Consider the following 25,066-nt stretch of genomic DNA (forward strand, 5'->3'; position numbering starts at 1 on the left):
AACCAAACAGCAGTTCTATGTGCCTCCCCAATTCTGATGCCACCCTGCGTAACCGCCCTTATCAACCTGCTGGCGGCAGCCTTTGATTTCTGCTGATCAAAGCATAAAAGCTCTTCTTGTAATCTGACTGGTGGCCTCCTCTGTATATGATGGAAAAGGTGTTGCACCCAGCAGGTTGACACACAAGGACTGTTTGAGGAGTGGTGCTGTGGGCCATTACCGTAGCAACCGGTGACTCAGCCCCATTTCAGGCTCTCATTGTGTCCTGTATTTTTCCACCCGGCCAGCAGGAAGTTGGTAGATTTTCTTGCAGCAGCTGCAGTCGAAGCGAGAAGGCTGAACTTAGCTTTTGGTGTTTTAATAATCTGATATGGAAAGTTTATAAAACACATCTTAATCACATCTTAACCAGCAGAACCAGCGGCTCATTCAGGAGGTCCAACAGAACTAGAAAACATCCAAGATCCTGATAATCTGGGAAAATGTTCTGGAAGGTCGAAGGCTGCAGTAAAGCACGGTGGTGGCAGAGTAATGCTGATGGATCCTGAAGATCCAAAAGGCTCAAAGAAACTAAATGAAGGCCTAGTCAAAGTCCAGACGTATTTAGCTGAACCGTTCAACTGGAAACATGATGAAACATTATGAGCATTAAGCTCTGACCTGAAGGTCCAGTCACGTATTTAAATCTTCAGAGTAACTAGTTACTTTTACTTGAGTAACGTTTTTGGAAAAAACGTACTTTTAGGAGTATTTTTACTACGCTGTACTTTTACCTCATTGATTTTATTGCTGAAGTAAACAGGAAAGTTTCTGATTTTCTGAATGTAACCAGAATCAGACCTGCAGCTTCTGTTTAACTTTCATTTTACTGAACGAAACTCATTTAGAAACATTTTCTTCTGCCTGATTTTATTTTTGTTACTTATATGAGTTATCATATTGATCCATAAAATACCAAAAATTTAAAGTTACATTTTGGTCCATCTGATGATTAAATATTAAATGACTGATAATTTGATCACTTATCAGAACTTAACTTCTTACCAAATGCTTTTTTACTCAGAGTAATTTCTTGGATTGCTACCTTTTACTTTTACTTGAGTAAATTTATTTATCAGTAATTCTTGAGAATAAGGACAAAACAGGTCCTATGGATAAAGCACCAAATTTGAATAAAATATACACAAAATATATTTTTTTCAAATATCTGACTAAACTAACCTGGGTCATGTGAGCGCAACAATTTTAAACATTGTAGTCGGTGGATGATGCCTGTAAAAGCCCTTGTCCAGGAGCAGAACTCAACACATTATAATAATTTATAACAATTAAAGAAATACTAAAATTATATATTATGACAATTAAGTATAAGTAGTCATATAAATAATTATAAAAGTATCAATACATTGAATTAAAAATCAGTTTTAGATATTTTCCAACTCCGTTGAAAATTGTCCCTAGTTTTCGTCAACACCGTCAGACATGAAAAGAATGTAAAAAAAAATCAGGCATTATTGGGGGGCACCAGAACTTCTGAGGACCCCATGACGTTGTCTTTTCTCTTCCTTTGCTAAGAGGGCTAGTTAGCTCCGGTTAGCTTAAGTTATTCTTTAGTTTTTTCTTGTTTTTATTCCTAAGTTGCTTGTCACAACCAGGATGTGTCAACACCATAACTGACAATTTTCAAAACTTTGATGAAATTTTGTGAAATAAATCTTAATTTTAGTAAACTGTAAAGATTTCATGGACCTGATGAGCTACAATATGGCCTCCTTCAGAATAACATCAGGTAGTTTGGCTTTTTTTCAACTCCATCAGAGTTTTTGTGACTCTCAGTGAAATTGTTGTCAAATCTCACTTAAATGCGCAATTAATTCATTTTAATGTATTTTACATGAATTGCATTACTTCACATGTGTCAAGTTTTTCATTTTACTCACTAGTTTGTCACCACCTTCAGTTCTGTGTCAACTCCGTCAGATGGCCGTTTTGTTGTTTTAAATATTTGTTTCTTGAGAAGCATTTGTCTGTAAAATGAGTAAAAATATCACTAATGGAGTATTTTAAAAATAATTTTATATTTATTTTTGTCAGATGTTGACAAAGTTCTGGGTCAGATCGATTAAAAATGTAATTTTTTTAAAAAAAAAAAAGAAAAAGTGCAACTGGTAGCCTGCACCTTAGCATCTTTACATTTTCTAAACATTTGTCATATTTGCATACAAAAGGTTGAGAAATAAAAAAAATATGGGAAAATTAAAACCCATTTTGTCCCTATTCTCAAGAATCACTGTTATACTCTTGTGTTTTGTGCACTCTGGCCTCCTCTGTATGAATTTATGTTAATTTGTTTCAGTCAACCTGGATGAGCCGCTGCTTCTTCCTGCGCCTTTTGAACCTTGTGTTTTGCTTTAAAGAATATTTAGTTGGAAGTTTTGTTTTTACTATTTTTAAATCAGTATTTGTTTTGATGAAAATTTTAATTTTTCAAAAATATAGCTAGAAAAGACAAAGAAAATGTAAATCATTGGTTATGATGATCGCTTGGTTAGGGTTGATAAACGGTAGTAGAAGAAGAAGAGTCCGCCTGTCGTATCAAATGCTCCCCCGGTTTCTTTTATTACAATCGAAGTGAAATGGAGACAAACACACAGGCGCCTTGCATAGAGTGGAGTTCTGAAAAGTGTGTCCGGGTCCGGAGGGAAATGTTCCAGAACCTCCAGGTCCGACCGGAACCTGAAGCTCCTCATGCACAAAGTTCCCCAGACATGAACCCAGAGGTGAGATGAGTCGGACCGGACCAGAACCGGCCTCCCGGTCCGCTCCGCCAGGCCCGAAGCTTTGGTACAATCGATGCAAAACGGAGATATTTTCACACAGCAGACAGACATTTACACACAGAGACTCATGGTTCTGTACACGATTCTCCAAACCCAGGTCCAGTCAGCTCATTACTAAGATAGACGGTTCAGAACCATGCTGGCCCAGCGGGCCGACCCGAACCGACTTTACCAGACCCTGACCCAGATCCGTCAATGGAGAGCAGAAATCCTCATGCACAGGAGCTAGAAAGGCGGCACTACTTCCGCATGCAATATGGAGCTACAACACAGCGCCACCTAGTGGTCTCTGCCAGGAGCAGCTCACGGAGCCGCACAGGACAGACCCTGCATGCAGGATTGGACTGGGAGCACTGGGAGAAAAATGAAACCACCGCGGCTCCTGTGGTTTGACTCCAACAGGCTTCCGTAGATTTAACATGCAGCGTTTCGAGCGGGAGGACAGACGGATGTCTTATCTTACATTTTGGACAAAGAGCAGCGTTTTACTGAGGACATGTCCCGGAAACGTCCATGTGTCCCAGTTAGGAGCAGGAAACCATCAGAGGCACTGGGAACAAACCTCACATTCAGAAACTCAGCTGAGCTTCGCAAAAACATCCGGGCTGAAGACGTTGGACCGAGAATCAGGCAACATCTGACCAAACGTCATCAACAGGTCAGACGCACCAGCTAGCTGCAGCTCTGCGGCGTCCAGGTGTGTTAGCGCAGCTAGCTGCAGCTCTGCGGCGTCCAGGTGTGTTAGCGCGACGCCAAAATGGAAAAACATCAGCAGTGACCTCAGAGGAGCAGCTGTTCAGTGGTGGGCAACGCTAACTCAGCTGTTATTTCCAGTAACGCTGAAGCGCTACATCAACAGGGTGTTTAGCAGAAGCTCATGCTAATCATAAACACTAGTTCAGCTAATACAAAATCACTATACCAACATGTGATTTAGCAGAAGCTAATGCCGATGTGCTAATCATAAACAGAAAGAACAAACTGCTGCTACTTCAAAATGAGAAAACAAACTACTTGAACAATTAACAGTCGATAACTTTATTAGAACAACCCAGTAAACTATCGCTTTGGAGTTTATCTGGAAAAATTAGCTTAGCAGGAGCTAACTGTGCTAAACATATTGAAAGTTAGCAAAAACACTAAAAGAGAAACCAGATCTGCGTTTAGCGCAATAGCGGAGCGTGCCCACCACTACAGCTGCAGCTGGGTCTGAACTGGGTCATCAGCAAAACCTGGATCCAAACCCAGCAGAACTGAGCAGAACCAGAACCCGGTCACAAAGCCGAGAACCTTTGACCTGAACAGAACCAGGTAATATTTATTATGGCATTCATTATGTTCTGACTCCGGCCCGTCCAGCTCCAGCCGTCCAGAACCTTCTGGTGTTCTGGACTCGTACATTCAGCTGCAGGTTTGGTACATTCGCCACCGCGTGGGAAGTGATGTCATCTGTTGGAGGAAGTGGAGTTTCCTCTGGGAGGAAGTGAAAGTATTGCTCATCAGAAAGGTGTGGAAAGTACCGGGCTCTCCAGAACCAAACCCATCAGAACCCGGCCCGTCCTCCAGGACCGGGTCCAGTTTGTGCGAACAGGTGAGTGAGTGCAGGTAACCCCCGTGTGAAGGTCGGCCGGAGCGTTTGCTGAGATAAAGCACACATGTGGCTCAGTGACAGAAACGGGTTCACATGAAACGAGAAACTTTACAACATCCGGCGGTTCTGGTTCTCCGTCCGTCTCCTCAGAGAACTGGAGCGGCGGAGGAGCAGCAGGTTGATACGCCGTCTGTTTCTTCTCTGATTCTCCTCAACGAGAGCATGGGATTTCCAGACGCTCCGGAGTTACTCCAAACCGAAGGTGCTGGTCTCCTCCACGGCCGTCACCAGCTTCTCATACAGCATGGAGAAGGACGGGTAGGGAGGCAGGTCCAGCCGGTTGAAGCAGGTATGAGCCCTGAGGGACGGAGAGACGGCATCAACACCAACCAAAAGGTTGAACTGAATAAACCAACAAACTGAAGGATAAATCGATGGATGAACTACTCTTGAGGCTAAATGAAACAGGTTTAACCGACTCTGAAAAGTAAAAACTGACCAACAGTCTCTCAGAACGATCGTTCACAGAATCGGCAAACGTTTCGTTGCTAAAGGTCAACAGGGTCAAAGGAAACCTGAAGAGAACACTGGACCAGAAACCTGCAGACAGTTTTTCTGATGAAGTGAGAAGCAGAACCGGGCCAGAGGTCCAGTTGGAGTCAGAATCTGGGCTGCTGGTACTAACAAGGTCAGAATCACCTCCAGAACCTTCTGACATCACAGAAAGCCAAAGGACATAAACCTGGACCAATCAGAGCTGGTGGGCGGGGCTTAAACAGGAAACCAGTCTGAACTGGGAGGCTGTGGTTGGTTGTTTATAACCCTCACTGTTTAAGATGAAAATAAAAAGTGAGATATGAAAATGTGTTTCCATTTAGCTGCCCAATAATTCAGAGAAATCCTCCTCAAGAGTCTAAATCCCACTTCTACTTTCTTAAACTGTCATGTTTGACGTTTATTTGAGTTGTAACTAATAAGATGATCCTCCGGTCTAAGAACTGAGCTCACAGTGCAGCGTCTCTCTCCTCGCCTCACCTGGGTAAAGACGTGATCTTCCCCCACTTCTCCACACAGAACCTGCGCGGTCCGTTGCTCCCTCGCAGCGAGGCGAAACCTTCGTAAGGAACGCTCGACGTTCCCGTCACGAACTACAGCAGAAACAGGAAAACCGTCAGCTGCTGAACAAACAGGAGGATTCACACACAGGCTGCATCAATCATTCTGCTCTATTCTGACTGCCTAGTCAAAGTCCAGTCCGGTTGTGAGGTGTGAATGCTAGTCGACCTTTGACCTCTGGTCCTACAAACCTCGATCTGGGTTCAGTTTGAATGTGAACGCTAAGCGGACCAGAGACCGCTCCAGAAGCAGGAAATGGAATACAGCACAGGGCATTCTGGGTAAATACAACCAAAGCTAATGTGCTAGCCTAGCGCTAGCAGCAGAAATGTCTCCTGGTCTTTAGCCAAAGACTAAAGAGAAATCCTCCAACCGCTAAAATCCTCCATCTTGTTTCCATCTGGTGAAGAAGGAAGTTGCTCTCAGTGTCTTCAGAGGTTTTTGTGTTGTTTCCTTCAGTGGTTCTTGGTGCAGCGCACCCACAGGCCAGGAGGGGAACAGGTTGGTTTGACTCAGAACCACAGCAGCTGGAGGTGAAGCAGGTGATGGACTTCTGGTTCCAGCAGAACCGGGTCGACTGGACCATCAGGAAACAGTCTATCATTCAGCTGATTGGAGTTCAATATCAAGATTTCATGATCAACCGTACCAAAGGCTTTTAATAAATTAATAAAATGTGCTGCAAAGTTTGTTTTTAACTACAAAACCAACTAAATAATGATTGATTGCAGATAACTTTATCAAGACATGTATTAGTTTTGGCAGGATCAGTCCTCCATATGAGGATATTTTAAACTGAATGTCAAATATCAAACGACGGTTTTGTTCCCCAGTCGAGTCTCAGATTATCAGCTGGAAACAAATCCTTAAAGAGGAAGGAAACGCTCTGCAGGTTTATTGTTTAAAGTTATGTAGAGAGAAACTACTGACCCACTTCAGGGATTAAAATATTATAATTTATATCTTTTAGTAGCTTGCATCTTAATCCTGGAAATTTAAGGTAGAAACTGTAAAAATGAATTCATGCTGCATCAGCTGATCTGTTTTTATTAATAAAAGCCACAGCAGCTGCCATAAAGTCCAGATTGGTTTCCTCTCAATGTCCCATAACAATAACTAATATTTATCAATAATGATGAGAACGGTGCCTGTGCCAGTCCCTCCACCAGGGGGCAGCACCTCTCCTACCTGCAGCAGCCGCAGCCTCTGCTCATTGTTGAACCGCTCCACAGCCGCCCAGAACCAGCGGATCACTATGTGGTTGTCATGGTAACCTGAGGGCAGAGAGACGATGATGGTGCATGACTCAGATGGATAAAAAACTCTTCCTCTTCCTCCTGCTGCTGTGACTGAGCAGCTCTGCTGCGATCAAACATTTTATCAGAAAACAATGAAAACCATCTGGAGTCCATCAGCCTGCAGCGGAAGATTAATCCCAGATAATAATAATAGAAAATAATTTTACTTAAAATTAATAAAATAAATGCAAAAATGTAACTAAAAATGTATTAATTAAAAATAAAAAATCAGAAATTGAACTTAAAGAAAATGAAATGATGCCCATTTTGAAGCATCTATTTAAAAACTGCAGAATTTAAAGTAACTTCTTCAGATTTGCTTGAGGTGGTTTTTGTTTCTTCTGAATCTTCCAACAGGAAGAGGAAACAGTTCAACAGCTCAGTCCAACGTTTCCTGTGCCTTACCAGAGGAACCAAACTCTGACATTTCTAAGTCTCTCAATTGTTCTGCGATGTCTAGCGGCCTCTACTTCCTGTTTCCTGCCATGCGTAGCGTCACCGTGATGACATCACGCTTAGCGTAGCCTGGTCGACTCCAAAGCAGCAGATGGAAACTCACATCATTAATATTCTCATTTCTGACACATTTTAAAAGTTTGACTCTTTCACATCCTTTTGGTTTTAGGTGAAGATTCAATAGTCCTGATGACGATCTGACATTTTTACACATTTAAGGCCTGAAAAGGACCAGAAGATTAATGTTTATTATTGTTACTATTTAAAACATAAAAGCTTCTACGTTTTTGCTGTGTTCTGAACTTGTGCATTCAGTCACAGGTCTTCTCTGTGTGGGAAGTAATTTGATCAGGCAGGAGGAAGTGAGAGTGTTGTTGATCTGAAAGGTGCGGAAGGCCTCTGCCTCGTACCTCCTCTGTACTCGGTGTTGTTCCTCCAGTCGGTCAGGTCGATCTCTGCTGTTCCTGCGATGACCAGCTCCAGCTCCCGGGCATCAAACACTGACACCAGCCGCACGTCCACCACCTGACGAGCCGCAGCGCAGCACACACACACACACACACACACACACACACACACACACACACACACACACACACACACACACACACACACACACAGAGGCAAACACAGACATGAGACCCAAGCCAAACGTTTCCAACACCCATCTGCTGTTTCTTCATGGAGAAAAAAAATCTGTTACTAAAATCAATGAAGCGACACATGAAGTCAAACATAAAGATTCAGAAAGTTTGTTTTCAAAGGAAAATTTAAAAACTAAAGAAACAAAAAGTCAGAAAATCATGAACTAAAAGTACCATTAAGCTAGCTTGTGCTGTTTAAGCTAGTAGTCAGAAAAACCAGGTAAAGTTACTCAAAATGCTTAAAATTGATTTAAAGGTTTAAACCTGATATTTTTGTGTTTTTAGGTTTTGTTACAATGTTTTATTTTATACTGTTGTACATAAGTACATTATAAAAGTACAAATAAAATGGATTATTATTAAAGCTAACTGTCATATTAATGTGTTACATTTGTTATATATTTTTTATTTATATAAAGGTTCTCAAGACCCAGCTTTTATTTTGATAGGGTACATCCGCTTATTAACAGGTGAATGTTAGCTAAATATTTAGTTTATAGATAATTTCTTTTAGTTTGCAGCCAGATATGTAGCTTGTTAACCAAGTATTTTGTCAAGTTAAATGTTTAGTTTACCAGTGGTTATTTTTAGCTAGCTCAGATTTCACTTAAATACTTTGCTAGCTCAGAGCTACAGCTTTAGCTTGGAGCTACGTAGCGGTACCTCATAAAAGCCTCGGACCAGGCTCTCGGTCTGCTGCGCCACGCCGCGCTCGATGCGCCACTTCACCATGCGCTCGATGTATTCCTTCTTGTTCTTCTCGGACACAGGGATTCCCGCCCCGCCGGGCTTCAGCTCTCTCTCTGTGATCTGCAGACAAACAGCCGGTGGGAACTTCGGACAGACACCTGTCCGTTGTAAGGGACGCATTTAGGGGACGGACCTGTCCGAAGACTTCCTCGTTGACGGTGAAGGTGAGGTCCAGCATGTCCTCGATGTCGTTGTCCTTCATCCACTGCAGGCTCTGGTGGAACTCCTCATCCAGGAACTCGAGGTCACTGAGGTCACACGGGCTGCAGGCACACAACCAGAACCAGTTTATGGGCGGTACCGGGTTTCTAAAGGGCAGTACCAATCTGCTCTTCCTTCTCCCAGCGCTAACTAGAAACCACCAGCTCCCGGGAGGCGGGTCTTAAAGCTGTCAATCAATCTTGTGTGGAGCTTCTCGTCCCTCCCCTGTTCTCTGCTACACTGCAGCTAGCATAGCCTGCCATGAATGCTAAGCTAGTTAGCATGGCTACCATTAATGGTGGATAAATGGTTTTCCTGTTGGTCCACCATTAGCACATTTAGCGGTGAGTACATGAGGATGATTAACAGCACTAAGGCCCGCCTCCTGCCTCTGATTGTTTGGTGTTTCCTCAGACAGTAGCAGCAGCTCAGGGAGATCAATGTGTTCACAGATTATCTGTCTCATAATAAACAGTTTGAACAAATATGGAAAAATATATATAAAACCTACTGCAGCTTCAAAGGAAAATAAAAACTGTGCACTGTAAAATATTCCTAAAAGTTTTAGCCCCTCTTCTTCAGTCCACAGAGGAATTAATCTTTACATCATTTTCCCTACACGTGTTTATCAGCCGGATGGTTCTGGTGAAACTTTGGGCCTTTCCGACCCGGTGACGCCACTGGAGGAACCACTCACATGCGCAGGAGGCCTTTATAGAACGGGCGAGTGAAGAACGCGTCCAGCAGGTACTGATGAACCAGAGCCAGGCCCAGAATCCGCCCGCTGAACCGAAACCTGGATGCAGACAGAACCAGAGCCATTCTCAGAACAACCATTAAGCTGCTGGTCCGCAGCAGACAGGAAGTGCTGACAGGAAGTCACCATTCGTGGTGGTTGTCCACAAAGGCGGACATGGGGCTGATCTGCACCGTGTACGTGTCGTTGGCCGAATACTCGAATAAACCGTAGTACGGGTTGAAGAGCTCTCTGGACACCAGGAAGAAGAACTCTCTGGACGGTCCGCTGTAGTCCAGCCTGAAACACACAGTGACCTGGAGTTCCTCAGGGCGCGCTGCTCGGCCCGCTCTCATTCAACAGAACCAAACCTCGGACCATCAGGCATCGTCTTCCTCACCCGTCCTCGCCGACGAAGCTGACGTAGAGTTTACTCCTCTGCAGGTCTTTACGGGAATAACACATGATCTGGTTGAAGGCGTCTTCCAGCAGGTGATCTCTGCGGATGATGAGCCTGGAGACAAACAGCAAGAATAAAATATTGGTAAAATGAAAAACAGAAAGAACAAAACAGAATAATACATGTAAAGTTGGTTCTGTTGGTGTCATTTTTACCTTAAATACATTCTGTTTGGACTTTCCTAACATTTCCAAACACAAAAGAAGAAATCTAAGACTTTTTCCATTGGAGTTCCTTCAATATCAAAAGAGCCGAGATAAAGTTTGTAACTTTATCAGAATCAGTCGACCATATTTGTGAAATTACCACTGTGGTCTAGTTAAAGTTCATGTTAATGAACAGAAAAACCTGTTATAATTCCTGCCTGAGCGTCTAGATATTCAGTATCCAGTTCAGATGCTTTATTGATCAAATATTGTGAAAGATTCAGAAATAAGTGGGTCTAAAAAATGTCATACAAAATGTGAAATATATCCAGATTCAGATTTCATCATTGGTCTTAAACTGCATTCAGTGAACTGTAAATATGTTCATTCTTTATGTTTTTTATTGATATTTAAGAAATTAAAAACCATCTGGTTACTTTCCCAGCTCATGTGTAAAAACATAAATAATCATGTTAAATGATGAATCATGCTGTAATCTTGTATTTTTCTGACATACTTGACTTTTCCCGGCCCCTGCCCGTAGCCCTTCGTCTCCAGCTTCCGGTAGAAGTTCCTCAGTTTCGCCTCAAAGTCTCTCTTGTACGGAGCGGGCGCTCGCGCGTTGGCGCGCGGCGTTCCTGCAGCGAACGGGATGAAAGTCAAGGTGCGGCAGAGACAGGAGACCATCAGCAGATTAAACCACATCACTCCAGAGCAATCAGAAACACTGATGCAGGTTAATCCTGGATTGGTTTGCAGCTTCAGACTCATCAGATTCTCTTCAGCTCAACTGCAGCAAACATCCAACAAACCAAAACAATCTGGAGGAGTTTGTTTGTTTCACACAATTTAATCTGAGAATAAATTAATCTGCCTGGAAGGTGTTTGGTTTTTCTTTAGAAGATAATCCAGATCCTGGGGAAATTCAAGCATTTTTCTGTTAACTCTGTATTTCTGCTCAGTTTGACTAAAACTAAACTCATAATAAAGTTATAAATGCTTTTAGAACCTTATTGTAAATGATTTGAGTTTAGATAAGAGAACAAAATGAAGGTTCATTTTCCATAGATGAATGAACACTTTCCACATTGTTGTTCGTTCATTTGTCACAGTTTGAAACTAAATATTTAGTAAGTAAGCTAAATATTTAGCTCGCTAACTAAACATTTTGTTCAGAGTATTTAGCTCTCTAAGAAAATATTTACTGAAAAGTTGCTAAATGTAGCAGCGTACAGCCTCAGCCCTGATTGGCTCCGCCCCTCAGCCCTGATTGGCTCCGCCCCTCAGCCCTGATTGGCTCCGCCCACTTCGCTGTCACACAGGGTTCAAACTTTGAGACGTTAAGAACACGTGAGGTCTGGAGCAGACCTCACAGCGTATTTACAGGACGTCTGGCTTTATATTACTTTCTGAACAAACAAAACAAATTCTTATCGAAATAATCAAAACTTTTTATTGCTGTTGTTTAATAAAAGCTGTGAATGCAATAAAGTGTGAGCAAACAGAGACAGATTTACCTGGAGAGCTCTGAGGAGAAGACAGGCTGTAACCTGGGTGGAGCAATGGCGGCACGTACGACATCACTTCCTCCTCAAACAGGCTGGAGACAAAGCATGAGAGGTCAAAGGTCAGAAATGAGGCGGCCTAAATTCAGTCACTCAGCAGAACGAATCCAAACACTGAGGAAAACATGGCGGACTGGTGAGCTTAAAGCAGAATGAAACTTTGTGATATTTTAGATTTTAATGAATAACTCCATCATGCCTGTGCTAGCTTAAATTACTACGCAGGACTGGAGGCTCAGCGGTTAACAACAGAAACAGTTTTCACCTGCTTCTCTCCAGCTTGAACATGAAAACACTGATGTTGCTCCGCCAATCACATCACAGCTGAAGCTAACAGTGGAGGAGCAGGAAGAGAAACGCCGCCGCGTTAGCAAACAAACTGAACGCAGAAACATCATATCAGCTGTCACATCTAAATCAATTCAAATTCAGGACTTTTTAATGCAACCTGGACACAAATGGAGAAATGTTAACCGTCGTCACAGTCGCGTCCCGTGTGTCGCATATCATCCAGAGTAGAGACGACTTTCGCCTGTCGCTGTTGATCATCGCTCCCCTTACGTTGACTCCATCGCCCATTATAGACACAAAAAGTTAGCTAGCTTAGTATGTTAGCTGCTTAGTATGTTAGCTGCTAACATACCAAGGGCATGTTAGCAGCTAGTTAGCGGTAGCTTCAACCGCCTCAAACCACAGAACAAAATGAAGATGTCAGTGAAAGACCAAAACTTTTGACCGTCTCATGACAAATAAACTACAAATAAGATAAAATTGTTCTGTCATGACAAAACTTAGGAACTAGAGTCTAAGGTCTGAGTTTTAGATCCTTATTTAAAGTCTAAATAAGGACGTGTGAACCCGGTAAATGGTTCCAGAACCGGTTTGGCTCACAGATCGGGTCTCACCTCAGCAGCATGACGAGGTCGGCGTCGCTGGACAGACGGGCGAGTCCGTTGACGCCCTCGCTGCGGATGAACTGGACCTTCTCCCTATGGACACACAAAGGGTTAAACAGGCAGGGATCCGGCAGGGTCAAGGGTCAAAGGTCGTGTTCAGGTTACTTTAGGGAGTGGTTCCTGGCTAACTCAGGCTGCCGCTCCTGTAGGACCTCAAAGATGTTGGGTTGCCGTAGAAACGCCACTATCTTGTCATTGTAGGCTGGAGGCAGAGGAGAGAGAGAGTCCAGGTGTGTGTCCAGGTGTGTGTTCTGTCCAGAACCGGACCCCGCCCGGCGGACTCACCCACAGGAACCACATCGTGGTACGGGCTGCGGCTGGACCCGCTGAAGGTGCTGGAGGGCCGGGGCATGGCGGGCAGGCCGCTCTGCCGGGAGTCATCCACCACCTGAGAGAGAGCGGCGGTTCAGGACGCAGCCTGGTTCTGGACCCGACCAGCTGGTTCTGGACTCGACCAGCTGGATCTGGACCCGACCAGCTGGTTCTGGACTCGACCAGCTGGATCTGGACCCGACCAGCTGGTTCTGGACTCGACCAGCTGGATCTGGACCTGACCAGCTGGTTCAGGACGCAGCCTGGTTCTGGACCCGACCAGCTGGTTCTGGACCCGACCAGCTGGTTCTGGACACAACCAGCTGGTTCTGGACCTGACCCAACAACCAGGGTTTATCTTCTTAGTTCTGGCTGGTTCTGGTTACCAGGATCTAATTAGCTGCTGAGATTCTCCCGTCAGGTTTGGACCGGATCGGATCGGCAGTTTGCTGATAAGCGGCCAGATCATTATTCTGGTTTCTCTGATTACCAACATGGATCTAAGGTGATCTCATTGGATCTGGTCCGCTCCGACCTAATATCTGTGATATTCCACGTGTTGGATGTTAAATGTGACGTTCAGCCAATCAGAAAGCGCGCTGACAGAAACATGGAGGGAAATCCTAAATACAGAAAACAAAACGACTATCGCCTGGTTTATTTCTGTTAAATGTCGTCCATCAACTACTGCCGCTGCTGCTTCTTCGTCGGCCATGTTTGTTTCCTCTGAACTCACGTTTTGTCTCGATTTTGTGATATTTCCTGTCTGAATGTGGGAGAGTGAGGTCGTTCGTGAGGTTTGTTGCTCCGCAGGTGAATCTCTCAGTTTGAAAATCAGGCAAAATGTTTAAACTCCTGCTGTGTGAACCAGGCATAAATTTACCTCGTTGAACATAAACCAATTTATAATTAATTTCCCCTGAAAATGGTCAGAAACGGCGTAAAAACTTAGCCTTCAGAAAGTTTGATCAAAGTTTGTAGGAACGTTTAACGGCCTCCATGGAAACACACTGGATAAAGGTTTGACCTTTAACCTAACAGCCTCTCCAGGACTGATCTGACCTCTACATGACCTCTGCGGCAGCCTCTTACCTCCCCGGCGCTGTGGCTCCGTTGGCGGCTCAGGTGCTGGCGGTGGGCCAGCAGCCCGGTGGAGCGCGAGCTCTGCAGCGGCAGCCGGGGGTCAATGAAGGTCGTCGACCGACAGTTGTGATCCACAAAGAAAGGCTGCGGGTCAAAGTCACAAACCCTTAGAAGCTGAGCTACCGACGTCCTAGTCAAAGTCAGGAAGCTGGCCCACCTTCCCAGTGTGGTCGTGCTTCATCTCCCAGCCGCGGGGCAGCTCCAGCTGCTTGTTGGCGAACATGTTGAGGAAGGTCACGAGGTCGCGGTTGTGCTGGTAGCGCTCGAAGTAGTGAGCGTCCCGCCGCACCTTGCTGATCATGTGCTTCAGGCAGGTGTTGCTGGTAAACATGCGGTAGGCACTCTGGACAAAACGCAACGGCAGCAACCTCAGATTAGCTCAGGCGGCCCGACCCAGGTGGTGACCAGCAGAGAACAGCTCAGGTTAGAAACAACCAATCAGAGGCAGAAACTCAGAACGGAGATGCAAACACTGAAAACCAGCAGATCAGACTTCATGGATCCACTGGTTCAACTGGCTGACCTGAATGAACTGGTTCAACTGGCTGACCTGAATGAACTGGTTCAACTGGCTGACCTGAATGAACTGGTCCAACTGACTGAACTGAATGAACTGGTTCAACTGACTGAACTGAATGAACTGGCTGAACTGAATGAACTGGTTCAACTGACTGAACTGAATGAACTGGCTGAACTGAATGAACTGGTTCAACTGGCTGACCTGAATGAACTGGTTCAACTGGCTGACCTGAATGAACTGGTCCAACTGACTGAACTGAATGAACTGGTTCAACTGACTGAACTGAATGAACTGGCTGAACTGAATGAACTGGTCCAACTGACTGAACTGAATGAACTGGTTCAACTGGCTGACCTGAATGAACTGGTTCAACTGGCTGAACTGCATGAACTGGTAAACTGGCTGACCTGAATGAAGTGGATGAACTGGGCGGAGCAGCTCAGAGCTTACGGGGTTTGAATGCAGCACGGTGAAGAAGTCTGGGCTGCACAGGAACTTGGCGCTGGGCGACTGCAGCAGCAGGGAGAGGCGTGAACGACCACTGGAGTGGGCCACGGCGCTTTCTCTGCGATATTCTGCAACAGATTCAGGGAACGGTCAGAGAAACATCTGGACCAGCCTGTGGAGGCGATCAGCTGCTGTGTCAGAGGAAACGGACCGGAGATGGAGTGAGGCATCAGCTCGCCCTCCGGCTCCGGCAGCTCAGTGGAGGATTCCTCTGACCGCTCACTGCTGGTTATGGTCCTCCTGATGCTCTGGTATCTGTCAGCAGGAGAAACAAACTGTGGTTAAATTAAAAAACATGAAGAAAGCAAAGAAACACTTAGCTGATCAGATTTTCAAGGGTTAGGATTGTGGGAAATTTAACATTTTAATCTTTCCATCGTGTTTTATGTTATTCCCTTAGTTTTCCTTTGATTCTTTCATGTTTCCTCTAATAGCAACCATTCAGCTGCTAAACACCTGGGTGGGCCTAGCCCCGCCTTTGAGGCGCAGCTCCTCCCCCACTCCGCTCCTTCAGACTAGCCAGCAGCAATTAGCAAGCAGCTGAGCTCATTATAGGAGCTGCTGCTCAGAGCAACGCTGGCAAAAACATTAAAGGGTTAAAGAGGAGCCATGTGGAGACGACTTCCTGGAGGCGGAGCTTCAGGAAGAGCAGTCATATTTGATATTTATAGCATTTTTATAACAACTGAAGGAAACACAGTTACTGGGCTACAATATAAAATGGCTCCATGTGGCTGGGAAACAATGAATCCTGCCTCTTTAAAATATTGATCACTAAAAAGAAAAAGATTTCTTTCCAGACTCCAGTTTTATCTGGTCGTCAGTAATGAATCCCACCTAAATGATGCTTTGGGTTGCCATGGTTACCTGCGGTTGAGCTGCTCCATCTGCTGGATGGAGTTGGAGCGGGTCAGGCCCTGCGGGGCAGGCGGTCCGGTGGGCCGCTGCCACGTCGTCGTCCTGTTCACATGATCCACGAAGAAGATCCGGCCGTGACTGTCGATCCGAGCCTCCCAGTCTGAGCAGAGACATGAGAAGGAAAGGGTTAAAACCTCTCAGAGAAATCAGTTTGTGCTGCATCCAGCAGCAGAGATCAAAACATGGCAGAATATTATCAAATCAATATGTATGTTGGATGGATGGACATGAAAACTTAAAACTGAGTGCAGTTTGAACTGAACTCATTGGTCCAGTTAAAGTACCAGCAGAGTTTAGTTTGTTTATGATGACTTTCCCCCAAAGACAGTTAGCATGAGGCGAGATGCTTCATGATGCAGCGTGATGCTTCATGATGCAGCGTGATGCTTCGTGATGCAGCGTGATGCTTCGTGATGCTTCATGATGCAGCGTGATGTTTCATGATGCAGCGTGATGCTTCGTGATGCAGCGTGATGCTTCATGATGCAGCGTGATGCTTCGTGATGCAGCGTGATGCTTCGTGATGCTTCATGATGCAGCGTGATGTTTCGTGATGCAGCGTGATGCTTCGTGATGCAGCGTGATGCTTCGTGATGCTTCATGATGCAGAGTGATGCTTCGTGATGCAGCGTGATGCTTCGTGATGCAGCGTGATGCTTCGTGATGCAGCGTGATGCTTCATGATGCAGCGTGATGCTTCGTGATGCAGCGTGATGCATCGTGATGCTTCATGATGCAGCGTGATGCAGCGTGATGCTTCATGATGCAGCGTGATGCTTCATGATGCAGCGTGATGCTTCGTGATGCTTCATGATGCAGCGTGATGCTTCATGATGCAGCGTGATGCTTCGTGATGCAGTGTGATGCTTCATGATGCAGCGTGATGCTTCGTGATGCAGTGTGATGCAGTGTGATGCTTCATGATGCAGCGTGATGCTTCGTGATGCAGCGTGATATTGCGTGATGCTTCATGATGCAGCGTGATGCTTCATGATGCAGCGTGATGCTTCGTGATGCAGCGTGATGCTTCGTGATGCAGCGTGATGCAGTGTGATGCTGCGTGATGCTTCATGATGCTGCGTGATGCAGCGTGATGCTTCATGATGCTGCATGATGCAGCGTGATGCTTCATGATGCAGCGTGATGCTTCGTGATGCAGCGTGATGCTTCGTGATGCTTCATGATGCAGCGTGATGCTTCATGATGCTGCATGATGCTTCATGATGCTGCATGATGCTTCATGATGCTGCATGATGCAGCGTGATGCTTCGTGATGCTTCGTGATGCTTCATGATGCAGCGTGATGCTTCGTGATGCAGCGTGATGCTTCGTGATGCTTCGTGATGCTTCATGATGCAGCGTGATGCTTCGTGATGCAGCGTGATGCTTCATGATGCAGCGTGATGCTTCATGATGCAGCGTGATGCTTCGTGATGCAGCGTGATGCTTCGTGATGCAGCGTGATGCTTCGTGATGCAGCGTGATGCAGTGTGATGCTGCGTGATGCAGCGTGATGCTTCATGATGCAGCGTGATGCTTCGTGATGCAGCGTGATGCTTCGTGATGCAGCGTGATGCTTCGTGATGCAGCGTGATGCTTCATGATGCAGCGTGATGCTTCGTGATGCAGCGTGATGCTGCGTGATGCATCGTGATGCTTCATGATGCAGCGTGATGCAGCGTGATGCTTCATGATGCAGCGTGATGCTTCATGATGCAGCGTGATGCTTCGTGATGCTTCATGATGCAGTGTGATGCAGTGTGATGCTTCGTGATGCAGTGTGATGCAGTGTGATGCTTCATGATGCAGCGTGATGCTTCGTGATGCAGCGTGATGTTGCGTGATGCTTCATGATGCAGCGTGATGCTTCATGATGCAGCGTGATGCTTCGTGATGCAGCGTGATGCTTCATGATGCAGCGTGATGCTTCGTGATGCAGCGTGATGCAGTGTGATGCTGCGTGATGCTTCATGATGCTGCGTGATGCAGCGTGATGCTTCATGATGCTGCATGATGCAGCGTGATGCTTCGTGATGCAGCGTGATGCTTCGTGATGCTTCATGATGCAGCGTGATGCTTCATGATGCTGCATGATGCTTCATGATGCTGCATGATGCAGCGTGATGCTTCATGATGCAGCGTGATGCTTCGTGATGCTTCGTGATGCTTCATGATGCAGCGTGATGCTTCGTGATGCAGCGTGATGTTGCGTGATGCTTCATGATGCAGCGTGATGCTTCATGATGCAGCGTGATGCTTCGTGATGCAGCGTGATGCTTCATGATGCAGCGTGATGCTTCGTGATGCAGCGTGATGCAGTGTGATGCTGCGTGATGCTTCATGATGCAGCATGATGCTTCATGATGCAGCGTGATGCTTCATGATGCTGCGTGATGCAGCGTGATGCTTCATGATGCTGCATGATGCAGCGTGATGCTTCATGATGCAGCGTGATGCTTCATGATGCTGCGTGATGCAGCGTGATGCTTCATGATGCTGCATGATGCAGCGTGATGCTTCGTGATGCAGCGTGATGCTTCGTGATGCAGCGTGATGCTGCGTGATGCAGCGTGATGCTGCGTGATGCAGCATGATGCTTCGTGATGCAGCGTGATGCTTCGTGATGCAGCGTGATGCTTCATGATGCTTCGTGATGCAGCGTGATGCTTCATGATGCAGCGTGATGCTTCATGATGCAGCGTGATGCTTCATGATGCTGCATGATGCAGCGTGATGCTTCATGATGCAGCTTGATGCAGTGCGATGCTGCGTGATGCAGCGTGATGCTTCATGATGCAGCGTGATGCAGTGCGATGCTGCGTGATGCAGCGCGATGCTGCGTGATGCAGCGTGATGCTTCGTGATGCAGCGTGATGCTTCGTGATGCAGCGTGATACTTCATGATGCAGCGTGATGCTTCATGATGCAGCGTGATGCTTCGTGATGCTGCATGATGCAGCGTGATGCTTCATGATGCAGCGTGATGCTTCGTGATGCAGCGCGATGCTTCATGATGCAGCGTGATGCTTCATGATGCAGCGTGATGCTTCGTGATGCTGCATGATGCAGCGTGATGCTTCATGATGCAGCGTGATGCTTCATGATGCAGCGTGATGCTTCGTGATGCTTCATGATGCAGCGTGATGCTTCGTGATGCTGCATGATGCAGCGTGATACTTCATGATGCAGCGTGATGCTTCATGATGCAGCGTGATGCTTCGTGATGCTGCATGATGCAGCGTGATGCTTCATGATGCAGCGTGATGCTTCGTGATGCAGCGCGATGCTTCATGATGCAGCGTGATGCTTCATGATGCAGCGTGATGCTTCGTGATGCTGCATGATGCAGCGTGATGCTTCATGATGCAGCGTGATGCTTCGTGATGCTTCATGATGCAGCGTGATGCTTCATGATGCAGCGTGATGCTTCGTGATGCTGCATGATGCAGCGTGATGCTTCGTGATGCAGCGCGATGCTTCGTGATGCAGCGCGATGCTTCATGATGCAGCGCGATGCTTCGTGATGCAGCGCGATGCTTCGTGATGCAGCGCGATGCTTCATGATGCAGCGTGATGCTTCATGATGCAACGTGATGCTTCGTGATGCAGCGTGATGCTGCGTGATGCTTCATGATGCTGCGTGATGCTTCATGCTGCAGCGTTATGCTGCGTGATGCAGCGTGATGCTTCATGATGCTCCGTGATGCAGTGTGATGCTTTGTGATGCTTCATGATGCAGCGTGATGCTTCATGATGCAGCGTGATGCTTCATGATGCTCCGTGATGCTTCATGATGCAGCGTGATGCTTCATGATGCTTCATGATGCAGCGTGATGTTTCATGATGCAGCGTGATGCTGCGTGATGCTTCATGATGCAGCGTGATGCTTCATGATGCAGCGTGATGCTGCGTGATGCAGCGTGATGCTTCATGATGCTCCGTGATGCAGTGTGATGCTCCGTGATGCTTCATGATGCTCCGTGATGCAGTGTGATGCTCTGTGATGCTCTGTGATGCTTCATGATGCAGCGTGATGCTTCATGATGCAGCGTGATGCTTCATGATGCTCCGTGATGCTTCATGATGCAGCGTGATGTTTCATGATGCAGCGTGATGCTGCGTGATGCTTCATGATGCAGCGTGATGCTTCATGATGCAACGTGATGCTGCGTGATGCAGCATGATGCAGCGTGATGCTTCGTGATGCAGCGTGATGCTTCGTGATGCAGCGTGATGCTTCGTGATGCAGCGTGATGCTTCGTGATGCAGCGTGATGCTTCGTGATGCAGCGTGATGCTTCGTGATGCAGCGTGATGCAGCGTGATGCTTCATGATGCTGCGTGATGCAGCGTGATGCTTCATGATGCTGCGTGATGCAGCGTGATGCTTCATGATGCTGCGTGATGCAGCGTGATGCATCATGATGCTGCGTGATGCTTCATGATGCTGCGTGATGCAGCGTGATGCTGCGTGATGCTTCATGATGCTGCGTGATGCTTCATGCTGCAGCGTTATGCTGCGTGATGCAGCGTGATGCTTCATGATGCTCCGTGATGCAGTGTGATGCTCCGTGATGCTTCATGATGCTCCGTGATGCAGTGTGATGCTTTGTGATGCTTCATGATGCAGCGTGATGCTTCATGATGCAGCGTGATGCTTCATGATGCTCCGTGATGCTTCATGATGCAGCGTGATGCTTCATGATGCTTCATGATGCAGCGTGATGTTTCATGATGCAGCGTGATGCTGCGTGATGCTTCATGATGCAGCGTGATGCTTCATGATGCAGCGTGATGCTGCGTGATGCAGCGTGATGCTTCATGATGCTCCGTGATGCAGTGTGACGCTCCGTGATGCTTCATGATGCTCCGTGATGCAGTGTGATGCTCTGTGATGCTCTGTGATGCTTCATGATGCAGCGTGATGCTTCATGATGCAGCGTGATGCTTCATGATGCTCCGTGATGCTTCATGATGCAGCGTGATGCTTCATGATGCTTCATGATGCAGCGTGATGTTTCATGATGCAGCGTGATGCTGCGTGATGCTTCATGATGCAGCGTGATGCTTCATGATGCAGCGTGATGCTGCGTGATGCAGCATGATGCAGCGTGATGCTTCGTGATGCAGCGTGATGCTTCGTGATGCAGCGTGATGCTTCGTGATGCAGCGTGATGCTTCGTGATGCAGCGTGATGCTTCGTGATGCAGCGTGATGCTTCGTGATGCAGCGTGATGCTTCGTGATGCAGCGTGATGCTTCGTGATGCAGCGTGATGCTTCGTGATGCAGCGTGATGCTTCGTGATGCAGCGTGATGCAGCGTGATGCTTCATGATGCTGCGTGATGCAGCGTGATGCTTCATGATGCTGCGTGATGCAGCGTGATGCTTCATGATGCTGCGTGATGCAGCGTGATGCATCATGATGCTGCGTGATGCTTCATGATGCTGCGTGATGCAGCGTGATGCTGCGTGATGCTTCATGATGCTGCGTGATGCTTCATGCTGCAGCGTTATGCTGCGTGATGCAGCGTGATGCTTCATGATGCTCCGTGATGCAGTGTGATGCTCCGTGATGCTTCATGATGCTCCGTGATGCAGTGTGATGCTTTGTGATGCTTCATGATGCAGCGTGATGCTTCATGATGCAGCGTGATGCTTCATGATGCTCCGTGATGCTTCATGATGCAGCGTGATGCTTCATGATGCTTCATGATGCAGCGTGATGTTTCATGATGCAGCGTGATGCTGCGTGATGCTTCATGATGCTGCGTGATGCTTCATGATGCTGCGTGATGCAGCGTGATGCTGCGTGATGCTTCATGATGCTGCGTGATGCTTCATGCTGCAGCGTTATGCTGCGTGATGCAGCGTGATGCTTCATGATGCTCCGTGATGCAGTGTGATGCTCCGTGATGCTTCATGATGCTCCGTGATGCAGTGTGATGCTTTGTGATGCTTCATGATGCAGCGTGATGCTTCATGATGCAGCGTGATGCTTCATGATGCTCCGTGATGCTTCATGATGCAGCGTGATGCTTCATGATGCTTCATGATGCAGCGTGATGTTTCATGATGCAGCGTGATGCTGCGTGATGCTTCATGATGCAGCGTGATGCTTCATGATGCAGCGTGATGCTGCGTGATGCAGCGTGATGCTTCATGATGCTCCGTGATGCAGTGTGATGCTCCGTGATGCTTCATGATGCTCCGTGATGCAGTGTGATGCTCTGTGATGCTCTGTGATGCTTCATGATGCAGCGTGATGCTTCATGATGCAGCGTGATGCTTCATGATGCTCCGTGATGCTTCATGATGCAGCGTGATGCTTCATGATGCTTCATGATGCAGCGTGATGTTTCATGATGCAACGTGATGCTGCGTGATGCTTCATGATGCAGCGTGATGCTGCGTGATGCAGCATGATGCAGCGTGATGCTGCGTGATGCAGCATGATGCAGCGTGATGCAGCATGATGCAGCGTGATGCAGCGTGATGCTTCATGATGCTCCGTGATGCTTCATGATGCAGCGTGATGCTGCGTGATGCAGCATGATGCAGCGTGATGCTGCGTGATGCAGCATGATGCAGCGTGATGCAGCATGATGCAGCGTGATGCAGCGTGATGCTTCATGATGCTCCGTGATGCTTCATGATGCAGCGTGATGCTGCGTGATGCAGCATGATGCAGCGTGATCCAGCGTGATTCAGCATGCAGACACACACACTCACTGGGGGGCAGCGGCTCGTCCACCCTCTGGTAGCGGTGGATGTCATGGCGCACCGAAGGCAGCGATCGGACCGGATGGCCGTTAACGGGATCGTCTGGGGGAAAACCGGTTTACTGGATTATTTCTGTGAGATTTGTCTGTCTGAGACCAGCAGGAGGCGCCATACCTTCCTCCCTGTCTGTTTCCGTGGTAACGTGCTCCGCATCCACAGACCCCCCCTCCTCCTGAGTCTTGGTCTCTGCCACTTCCTGTCCATCATGACTGCCGCCCGCGGCCTGCAGACTCCGCCTCCTCACGCCAACCTCCTCTTCCTTCTCCTCCTCCTCTTGCGGTGGCTCGCTGGCCGCTGGAGGATCTGCTTCAGCCTCGGAGGCCGCCTTTCTTCCTCCTGCCTCCTCCTCCTCACCATCATCATCATCCCCAGGTCGAGAGGTCGGCGGCAGGCCGGCCTCCCCGTCTCCCCCCGGATCAATGGCTGTCGCCGCTCCATCATCGGCTTCCTGCACACAGAACCACCTGGGTCAGAACCAGCTCACATGTGGACCAGTTTGACCCTTAAGAACAGATGCTGGCTCCTGATTGGATGACACCTTTGATGTCATCATCGGCTTGTCGCTGTAACATTTGAACGATTCTTTGAGAGGAACTGATTCATAAGACCCAGCTCCTGTTGGAGAACCAAACTCACCACAGCAGTAGCCATGGTAACCGCTCCGCTGTCTGATGAGGAGCCGGCGGTCTGAGGTGCCGTTGCCATGGAGAAGGAATCCATCTCTGACGTAAGGTCTTCGCCTGGTGCCCCCTCCTGTTCTGGAGCCTCCACAGCCTCTGGCAAAGCATCATGGGTAACAGTCTGCTCCTCCTCCACCTCTAGGAAAACCTCTGGCTCCAAAGCGTCGTCCAGGTCCAGACCCGGCTCTGCAACCAGGGCGTCCGCAGGCCCTCCCTCTGCCCCCTGCAGCTCCGGTTCCTCCAGGAACAGGTCGTCATCGTCGGGGCCGCCGCCATCAGCAGGCTCTCCATTCAGCAGCAGCGGCGACGGCGGCAGGGGCAGCAGCTCGTTGATGGCAGAGCGCTCCTCGTCCTCGTCAGAGTCGATGTGCAGGATGTCGCTGAGTCTGGTGTGTGTGGGGAAGCTGGAGCACAGCCTGGGTGAGGCGGCGCCGAGGGGCCTCTCACCGGGCCCTTTGGGGGCCTCAATGGCGTCCAGACCCTCGCTCAGCGACCGCTGGAGGATGGAGCGCTCACAAACCGCCGCCACCTCCACGAAGCGCGCCGGACGCACGGCGGGCAGCTCCTTCTCCGGCAGGGCGGCAGCCCCGCCTTCCCAAAGCCCGTGGGGCCCCTGAGGGCCTGTGGGGGAGAGGCCGACGGACACCACGCCTGGCAACGGGTGGGGCAGGTCCTCGTCGTCTGACGGCGTTCCCGGGGCACCGTTCAGCGGCGACAGGCCGATGATGGAGTCCGGCGAGGCACCTGCAGCGGGACAGAGGCTGGTGAGGACAGAGACAGGTGGGTGGGGTCATAGGGCCACGGGGGCGGAGCCTGGCTCACCATCGGGCCCTGTGGACGTCAGCTCCACCCGGAACTGCAGCTGGCCGCTGACGTGTTCGGTGGGCAGGCGGCGGCACAGCGGGAAGCTGACCGGCTGGACCCTGCACAGGAAACGGGAAGTAGAAAACAAGAAACAGGAAGTAGGAAGCACGATCCACATAGGCTCAGATATATACATACTCCCCACTCTGTTATCAGATAATCAGATTTCTCCTCCTCAGTTTCGCCTGTTTTCAGGTTTCAGGTTTTTTTGTCTCTGTCCCTTTAAATGCAAATAAGCTGCTGCTGGCTCCGCCCCCTCATGTCCATGTTAACTGTGCAACGGTCCGTCTGCGACCCAGAAGCAGAAGTTTCAACAATTAAAACCTGCTCTGCTGGGGTTGCTAGGCAACGGAGCAGTTCCACCTGATTCTGACGTCAGAACCGGAAGGCTTTTGAAGCAGATCCTTTTCCAGACACCAAAAAATGTGGATTTATTTCCAGAAAGCGTCTGGATGATTCATTTTAAGCGTCTGGATGTTTTTCAAGCAGCAGAGACCAAAAATAAAAACATGAACGATGGTGAGTTTTCCCCTTTAAACTGGCTTGACTAAAAACAGCTTCACTGGGCTTCTGCCAGTGTCC

The 25,066-nt window shown here is 47.8% G+C and overlaps 1 protein-coding gene across 1 annotated transcript in view; it reads right to left on the reverse strand.

Annotated features, from left to right (window-relative positions):
• Positions 1-4,128: 4,128 nt before the first annotated feature.
• The window catches only part of hecw2a (HECT, C2 and WW domain containing E3 ubiquitin protein ligase 2a), a 28,422-nt gene continuing 7,484 nt past the window's right edge, over positions 4,129-25,066 (reverse strand). The window contains 23 exon segments of the mRNA XM_088003595.1: positions 4,129-4,789; positions 5,467-5,579; positions 6,736-6,821; positions 7,712-7,826; positions 8,609-8,755; positions 8,829-8,958; positions 9,594-9,692; positions 9,780-9,932; positions 10,033-10,146; positions 10,756-10,876; positions 11,756-11,838; positions 12,709-12,792; positions 12,865-12,961; positions 13,045-13,177; positions 14,164-14,298; positions 14,372-14,557; positions 15,185-15,309; positions 15,393-15,496; positions 16,109-16,259; positions 22,890-22,982; positions 23,055-23,388; positions 23,577-24,364; positions 24,443-24,543. Coding sequence (XP_087859721.1) covers positions 4,678-4,789; positions 5,467-5,579; positions 6,736-6,821; positions 7,712-7,826; positions 8,609-8,755; positions 8,829-8,958; positions 9,594-9,692; positions 9,780-9,932; positions 10,033-10,146; positions 10,756-10,876; positions 11,756-11,838; positions 12,709-12,792; positions 12,865-12,961; positions 13,045-13,177; positions 14,164-14,298; positions 14,372-14,557; positions 15,185-15,309; positions 15,393-15,496; positions 16,109-16,259; positions 22,890-22,982; positions 23,055-23,388; positions 23,577-24,364; positions 24,443-24,543 — 3,604 coding nt within the window. The 3' untranslated portion in view covers positions 4,129-4,677.

This window comes from Poecilia mexicana, unplaced genomic scaffold (genome assembly GCF_051168715.1).
Source record: "Poecilia mexicana isolate PSO_F unplaced genomic scaffold, ASM5116871v1 scaffold_2, whole genome shotgun sequence".
Taxonomy (NCBI): Eukaryota; Metazoa; Chordata; class Actinopteri; order Cyprinodontiformes; family Poeciliidae; genus Poecilia; species Poecilia mexicana.